We start from the raw sequence: 8810 nt of genomic DNA, 5'->3' as shown, positions 1-8810 counted from the left end.
CATCCGTAGCGTTCGGCGCCAGTCAAATGAAACTCGTCGAGGCTAGAAGTTATAGCGGCGAATTTGGAGCAGAGTTTTATATTTGGAATTACGACGGCGAGTATCATAGCAACCAAAGAGCCAATCCAAAGTGAGGCTGATGAAGGTAACGCCCCTTTAGTTTAGTTTAGTTTAGTTAGCAACACTGTCAATCAAACCTGTTGCTAACACTAACAGGGAGCAACTCTGGACGACTGATTTGTTTGTTATTAATGTTCATATCTTGATTTACGGCCACATTAGTAAATAAAAAAAAAACAGGATCATGTAGAGCGGGTTAATAACATATACCACATGTGTCAAACTCAAGGTCCACGGGCCAAATGTGGCACCCCAAGTCATTTTATGTGGCCCACAACAAGATAAATGTAAAGGTTTGACTGTCTTAAAATGAATGAAATCAGGAGATACACAGTTATACAGCCATATTTTTTTTTACATCTATGGAAATGTATATGCTATATTTGTAACTTGAATATAAAATAAATACAGAAACAGTTAACGAACAATTTTTAAAAAGTAGTTATATTTATTTTACATTACATCTGGCCCTTTGAGAGTGACCATTTTGCTGATGTGGCCCTCGGTGAAAACGTGATATACACGGTCAACGGCTGCGTAACTTAACTTTGACATTTCCATTTTCTCAGCTAATCTAGTCGCTAGCCGTCGTAGCTCACCCTCAACGCTTCAGACCAATCCGTGTCTGACCTCGGCTGAATATTGTCACAAAACGTTTGACATTTTAAAGGTCACGAAGAATGAAATGACACACTTCTGTAGCATAGCTCATTTTATTGTTTAAACAGTTTTGCATAGGAAATATATCCACTTCCAGTAATTGACTGCAGTAAAAACAGCTGCTAGCAGTATAGGCTGGATATAACAGTAACAATCACAAAAAGTTGAGCCATTATTTACATTGACTTTAATCTTGTGGCAATTTTAGCCCCTGCACCAAATGTAACCAGCTCGGAGGCGCTTGCCCATATTAGCTTGGCGTTTCTAAAAATCAATAAAAGAAGAAGGGATATCAAGGCCTTCACTATAGTACAGTTCACATTGGACACCTGCGGCTCCTAAACTGTAACTGAAAAGATAAAAAAAACAAAAAACAAAAAAAGAGTTTCCCAAAAAAGTCATCTAAAACGTACATTCAGATACATACATAGACCTTTGCACACCTGCAGTGTAACTACAACCACTACTGGAGACACTTTACAAATTGTTTAGTCGTTGTTGTTGTTGTTGTTGTACATTTCCACCTTGCATCATAAATACACGTGTGCGCAGAGGGAAGTAAAAGTGCCACAAGACCCCGAATAAAACCAAAGTCAGCCCTGCAGAAAAAAAAGGTGACTTTTTCTATTTAAAAAAAGAAAAAAAAACAGAACATTATTTCCACCTTTCACTGCGCTGTTAGCATTAGCACATAGCATAACTTATATCCCCTTGAACAGAAGAAGAAGAAGAAGAAGAAGAAGTACTATTTTAAGCAAGCTTGATGTGGGCATTGTGTGCGGACATGTCTCGAAATAAAATCACAAAATGAACATTAACAAAAGCAAATTTCCAGACGCCACACTGGGTTCTGCATGATGCCATTTTTCTTGTCACATATGAAAGTTAATTAATCACATTTTACAAGTATATACAACACTTGGACAGCTTGGACAGGCACTGCATTGCTATCTTTTTTGTCTTCTTTTGGTGAATATTACATCCCGTAAAAATGCTGGTTTTCATGTTTTTAGGAACAACCTGATGCCAAGTGACTAGCAGCTAGCCAAAGAAGTATGGAACAAGTGTGAGTGTATTGCTTGATGTAGAAAGAAAAGAAAGAAACGACAAAAAAAAAGTGATTTAAAGTCTGCATGTCGACGTTTTTTCATACATATTGCATGAGTGCCACAGGTCCTCCTTGCATAAAGTTGTCCTGTTTGACATTATAATACTTTTAAAATAATGTTGTCATCGTGAGGCTCTAGAAAGATCTTGATTGGTGGAACACTGATTCTTTTTTTTTTTTTTTTTTTTTTAAATATATACGTTTCTACAGCCTCCTTCTGCATTCACACCTGTGTAGTGTTCGCTCGACACTACCAGCTGGAAGGTACAGTACCCTTTTCCCAAGCACCTGCAAACAAAGTGTTCAAATCCGACGTTTTTTTTTTTACGGAAAGTGCAAAATCAGCATTTACTGACAATTTTGAGCCATGTTTCTTAAGGCGAGGGATGGGACGATACACAGAAATATCGTTTATCGTGATAATTTTGATATAATCGTGGTTTTCCCTGATGATCTCTTCTGGATTATTGTTGTTTTCACTGATAATAAAGTACAATTAAATATGGAGCGTATTCATGATGTTAAAATTATAATTACGCAAATCCAGATTATTTTTAAACTGTAAACAACGTAATTATCGTGATATTATCGTTAATCGCAATTATTTCTGACATGATAATCATCAAATTTCAATAGTCCAATGAGTCCAACGTTGGTTTTGTGTTAATTTATTTTAAAAGATTATTTTCCCCGAGGACACGCTGGCCTGGGAACGTCTTGGGATCCCATTGGTGGAGTTGGAGGAGGTGTCTGGGGTGAGGGAAGTCTGGGAGTCCGTGCTTAGACTGATAAGCGGAAGAAAATGGATGGAAAGGTGGATGTAGATTATTTTTCCAGACCAAAATGTGAGAGTAAACCGGGACGAGGGGGCTTTTTTACTGTCGCACACCCGGGATACTGTCCTGAAGAAGTCGGACTGCAGGTGGCGCTGTCGTCCTGCTTCTACGAGTAGGAAAACAGCGACAAAAAACCCGACATGTCACAGCAACATGTGATCACTCTAAGGAAGAGCGATAATGAGACGTCAAAACCGTCAGGCATGAAAACAATCTAAACCTCGGTCTGGAAAAATAACCCGCTAAAGTAAACGACATTTCCGTATCGTCCCATTCCGACTTAAGACCGAATCAGGCTCAACGTTGGCGAGTCACATCTGAAACTAGGCGTAGCACCAGTCAAGTTGCGATAGATTTGATCAAAAATAAAAAATTACAAAAAAAGAAATTTATCAAGGACGTTTGCCACTGCAGTTTTTACCCTGCTTCACGTGTTTTTGTTTTTTTATTTTGTTTTTCCAGGTGCAATCTGGGGCCGTTCTACTGGTTTAAGTGACGTGACACCTCCCAGCTGCTACAAGAACACACTCACACCACAAAAGATCTTGTTGGACAAGAATTCAACACACCCATTTCCAAAAATAAAAATAAACAAAATGCGTAAATCACATCACTCGCTATGGCCACACTAATGAAAGAACAACAATTCAAATACTTATGCTTCCCACATGGAAATATCTAAGCACTAGGTTCAGAAATAAAAATAGTATAATTAAAAAAACCTTCATGGTAGCTGTTTTTTTTACTGATTTCTAAAGATTCCCCTTGCGTTCTGATTTTACAAATACAACAAAAACACTTTAGACTCTAATAATTCATTCAATATTTAGAGGAATCTGGAGAGTTCTAACTCAAATCCAGCCTCCGGAAAAAAAAACAAAAAAAACCACAAAATTTCCTAAAATGGAAGTGACTCATTTTCCCCAAAAATGGAAGATTTACAAATAAGGGCTTAAGAGACAAAGTTTTACAGTGTACAAACTCCTGTCTTTGATATTACAGGATATTTTTTTATTTCTAATAGAAAGACCCTCATTTTTACTTTTAGCGTCCGAGGCACTCGAGCTCACACATACACCAAGCTGCCACTTCTACTGCCATCAGCCCGGATTTTACCCATATGTACAGCCTCCTCTTCAGATACACAGTGACCCTGACACGTATCGCACACACACACACACACACACACACGGGGACAACGCACTTCAGTGGGGTCTCCGATGGCCGTAGGCTGCAAAGCACTTACAAATTTTAATTCCACAAGAAAAAAAATAATCAAAAAATAAATTTCAAAAGCAGTGCACATCGTACGGGGTGGCTTTTTCTATCGTTTTTTTTTTTTCTACATAAGGGTGAAGTTGGAGAGATTGAGCTTGACTTGAGGGAATTAAACGTTTTACTTCCTGGTTCGTATAGTAGTAGTAGAAGTAGTAGTAATAGTAGTAGTAGTAGTAGTAGTAGCCCTCTTGGTAGCACTTTGGAGAGACGCCGCCAGCTCTCCGAGGGTTTGTCTTTCACGATTGTAGGGAAAGAGTGCAAAAAAGACGACAAGGAGATTTCACATTAAACTTGATTGATATAGAAAATAATGCCCTGCTGTTCGCCTGAGAGGTCGGTCGGTAACGCTTCAGAATAACTCAGCGACCTCGTGTAAGTGCGTAGCGTGAGGAGTTTGAAAGGGATTCCCGCTCTGAGATTTTTTTCTACGACTCTAGAACAGCGCCCTCTACCTGTGGGACCCTCTCAGTCTTTTCATTTTGACATTTTTACCATTTTCCCATCTTGATTTTCTTTTTTGCTACTTCCCTTCCCCGCACGAGCTGGGTTGTAACACGGCGGTTTAAGACTCGACTAAAAAAAACCCGCTTCTCCGCCCTGGCATTTAACACTACCTCAACAAACGGCTGCAAACCGCTAACGCCAGTTTTAATGCAACGTAACGCCGTCTCGGAGATAAACGACAAAATTTAGGAATGATTTGACAAAAGCTGATTAGCAAAACGCGGATTTTTTAGCGTAAAATACAAAGTTAAACGCTAATATGGCTACGATATTTTAGAAAGAGGAAGAAAACTCCAGTTTAACTACTTTTCTCGAGAAATACGCCACCACGCCAGTTTTAACGCCACGTAACGCCGTCTCGGAGATGAACGACCAAATTTAGGAGTGATTTGAAAAGCGCTGATTGACAAAATGTGTTTTTTTGGCGTAAAATACAAAGATAAACGCTAAAATGGCTACGATATTTTAGAAAGAGGAAGAAAACGGCTCCTGTTGAACTACTTTTCTCGAGAAATACACTGCCACACCAGTTTTAACGCCATGTAACGCCGTCTCGGAGATAAACGACCAAATTTAGGAATGATTTGAAAAGCGCTGATTGACAAAATGTGGGTTTTTTTTGCGTAAAATACAAAGTTAAACACTAATATGGCTACGATATTTTAGAAAGAGGAAGAAAAAGCTCCCGTTGAACTACTTTTCTCGAGAAATACGCCGCCACATCGCTCAAAACGCAACAGGATGACGGGAAAAGGAAGGACATCTGGCATAAAACTGCGCTTTAATACTAAACCGTGCGAGTTATTCTAAAACGTTACCGCTTAATGTCGAACACTGTCATAACGGGGAGAAGGTGATTGCCTATGTGCTATATTTAAGTGCTATGTTTTTCATTCTAGTGGGTTCTATTTAAGCGTCTATTCTTGCTGGGGAAGGATTTGACATACAGTAATGTGCATATCGTATTTACATTTATACAAATCTAATACTTATAAAATACTTTTTTTTTTTTCTAAAGGCGTGCCTGAGCCTGTCTGTGGGTGATTCGGACAGCGCTCAGCAGTAGTCGGTGCGTGATTGATTGCGCAGATCACAGGCCACTTCACTGTTGGGTTTAAGGCATCTACTCGGGAAAAAATTGCATTTGCGAAATCGAACGGCGTCTTCCATCCTTATAGGGAACGAAATGAGACGACAGGCGAAGAAATAAGACAAATAAAATGTCAAAATGATTGTCAAACTCAAGTCAAGCCGTCTCTCCTGTGATAAAATGAGTCAACGTTGCGAGCTAGCACCCCAAGTGGAGAGTTAGAGGAAGTGTCACAGTAGACCAATCAGTGACTTTGCAGCCGTAGTAAGACCAAGGGTACATTTTTGAACAATTAATAATAAAAAAATTAAATAAAATTCCCTCTCAAATTCAAATTCATGGACTCGCCACTCCTCGGTAGGCTGATTTGTTAAAAAATTAAAAGACCTTGTCATATACTGCATAGAAAGCAGTCCCCACTTTGGTCGATAAAAAAGGAAAAAAATCACCCACGGCAACAACAACATCATCAACATCAACAATGACGAACAACAATATCAACAAAATAAATGCATTACAATATCGTCTATCTCCAAACTAGCCTCTAATAATGACGAATCTATAAGCACGACCTACATAGGCAAAACTTGGTATTGCATAATTTTCATAATTCTGAGTCCACCCTCCACAATAGTAACTGGAAGATGAACGAAATGAGCATTGAAAATAAAAAGAAAACAAAAAGAAGATGACAGGTTATTAGAAAAACCACCAAAATACTGAAAAAATGCTGGTTGATTACAAACTTTAACTATACACAGCCTTGATATGCAATGTAACTGTGAGAGTAGTACATGAAGTTAAAAATCAACAATTTCATTCAGAGTACAAAACAAGTCTTATCATAAAAATGTTAATTTTTCTATAATGATAAATGCAGCAAAAACAAGTGTAGTGATGTCTCTATATTCAAAGGCAAGGCACGTAATGTGGACTATATGTCATCGTGCAAATTAAGAGATATTGGAGAGATTTCCTGTATAAATACGTCAGGATTGGAGAGGCCATGGCTGTGAACATGCCGTGCACAATTCTGGATTTCAGGGATTCGTCACCACCTGGTTCTTAAGTGTTTCAGTTTGAAACCTCCAGTGTGGTGAACCTCGCACACACAGAAGCTTACTGTACATTTGCATGAATTGTCCATGATTAATACTTTGCATTCCATATTATATTCTGTAAACATAAGCTTTAGAAGCTGATGGCCAAATGCATATGCTCTAGATCTTATCGTAGCATCAAAAGTGAAGTCGTTTTTACACATATTGTGTTTCAGTTCTTTACTATTTTATCATTTTCCTCAAAAATAAATACGAGCTGCCCATTGTGATGGGAAGCATTAAAGACGTGCTGCTGAAGCTTAGTGCCTGCCTCGACGGCCTTGATGTTTCCTCTTTGAGCACACGGACAGGTGAGTCTGAGTTTGTTTATTTAAACATTTTACTATTTCATAATGATTCCCCTTTGTTTTAGAGTCTTGGGCTGACAGACTGATAGCTTCCCTTCAAATATTCAATTGCACTTGCCTCTTTTCCTTATTTTCGCTTTTAAGTCCTTTTGAAAAGGAGTCTCAAATTCTTTTAGGAGGGGTTCAATCTCAGGCCGAGCATTTAGTGTTTTTTGAAAACCGCATCAAGAGTTCTCAACTCTGTGTTTACATTAATTACTGAAGTAAAGAATAAACAAGTCAACACATTTGTCTGAACAAAGAGTCACAGTCAACTGAAATCAAACGGAAACACTCTGAATTCACATGTTTGTTCCTATGGGGCACACAGTGAGACAGTGTAGAGTCCACCAGCCAGAGGTCGTACCCACCCTTCACATGTGTCAATGAACATCCCTCGACATGGAAAAGATTAACCACTAAGAGACTAGAGTGTCATGCAATAAAACATTAAGGCATCTATACATCACAGTATTTGAATGGATCTGAAAGTCCTGCACAACGACTGACTGGTGGTGGGTGGAGTGTGGAGCGGGCTGGAGACTGCAGACCTGAAGCCTATGATTCTCCTCCCGCTTCGGTCTCGTCTTCTCGGCCAACGTCCGATCACAGGGGCTCTCTGAGGGCGGGGGGGCGGGGCGGGGTCACCGAAGGGAGATACAGGGGAGGGGGGTTTAGATTGTGCAGCGTGGGTTTACTGCTTGCTGGTTTCATCCATGGCTGAAGACACCTGTAGTGCTTGCGACGCACTACCCATAAAGAAAAATAAAACAAAACTAAACAAAAAACATATCCCCCAAACCTCCACCGTCTTGGGTCGACCTGTCCACCATCTGAAAAGGGGGAGGGGGGGGTCCTAATCCAGCCTCTGTGAAATGGACTCAGTTCCCGGTTTCGGCCTGGACCAGTGGCTCACCAATGATGTTTATGCTGTAGTTCTGGTGGACATTTGTTGGCAGAATCGGAGTCCCGTTCGACACTTGGAATGGAACTAAGCTCGCCCAGGTACCAGGACTGCTGGGAGACAAGAAGACACACAGAACAGCCACGGGTTTAACAGGACCATCGCAAAAACGTTCAAAAATATAGATATTAGTACATTTTTCTTATTAGATTTAGCATCATTTTACATTTAAGTGCATTCACTACACAGTCTTTCCAGTGTTGGATTTTAACAGACAGAGTTAATAACGTACAGCAAACATTTATTTATTTATTTTTCTTTTAATGTAAAGTTTATGGTGATTATTTGTGTTTTTAATGTCTTTTTTATGAATTACTTTTACAAATTAAACTTTCTCTGCCACAGTTAAACAGCGAAATACAACATAGAAATATTGACTTGGCTTCAGTTCAACTTAAAACTCTGAAACTCTTTAAACTCTGAGCTGAAACTGGACTCGTTTTAAACATGAAGAGTCGGACGTGTGATTAAACGTGTCTTTCGTTTTAAAAAAAGCCGCTCGAGGGACAGACGCCGCAAATTAATCTTGGCTATAAATATCGCAGTGTTCGTCAAATATGTAAATAAATAAACAAATAAATAAATCCCAATGGTCTGAAAACATGTCAGATATGTGTGTGTTTAGAGTCACTTAAGGGAATTACACTGTTTATCTTAAAATGGTTTGTGAGAGTTTTTTCCATGTGATCTTTATATCTTTATCTTTATATAGGACTTTATAATTATTTGACTACAAAATACATGCACTTTTAGGTTGAGTTTTATTCATTTGAACTACTTAAACACACATAAATATAATAATA

At 38.9% G+C, this 8810-nt stretch overlaps 1 protein-coding gene across 20 annotated transcripts in view; it reads right to left on the bottom strand.

The window, feature by feature from the left end:
- Positions 1-814: 814 nt before the first annotated feature.
- Positions 815-8810, bottom strand: part of LOC117386481 (nuclear factor 1 B-type-like) — a 122531-nt gene continuing 114535 nt past the window's right edge. For 8 of the 20 annotated variants that reach the window (XM_055229063.1, XM_055229073.1, XM_055229064.1 and 5 more), the window contains one exon: positions 815-8060. In XM_055229063.1, coding sequence (XP_055085038.1) covers positions 7925-8060 — 136 coding nt within the window. In that variant the 3' untranslated portion in view covers positions 815-7924. The remainder of the gene's footprint in view (positions 8061-8810) is intronic. The other 12 variants (XM_055229074.1, XM_033983850.2, XM_055229072.1 and 9 more) reach the window with 5 other exon arrangements.

The sequence above is a fragment of the Periophthalmus magnuspinnatus genome, chromosome 18 (assembly GCF_009829125.3).
Source record: "Periophthalmus magnuspinnatus isolate fPerMag1 chromosome 18, fPerMag1.2.pri, whole genome shotgun sequence".
In the NCBI taxonomy this organism is placed as follows: domain Eukaryota; kingdom Metazoa; phylum Chordata; class Actinopteri; order Gobiiformes; family Gobiidae; genus Periophthalmus; species Periophthalmus magnuspinnatus.
The sequence above is the reverse complement of the archived record's forward strand: the minus strand, read 5'-3'. Positions and strand labels throughout refer to the sequence as shown.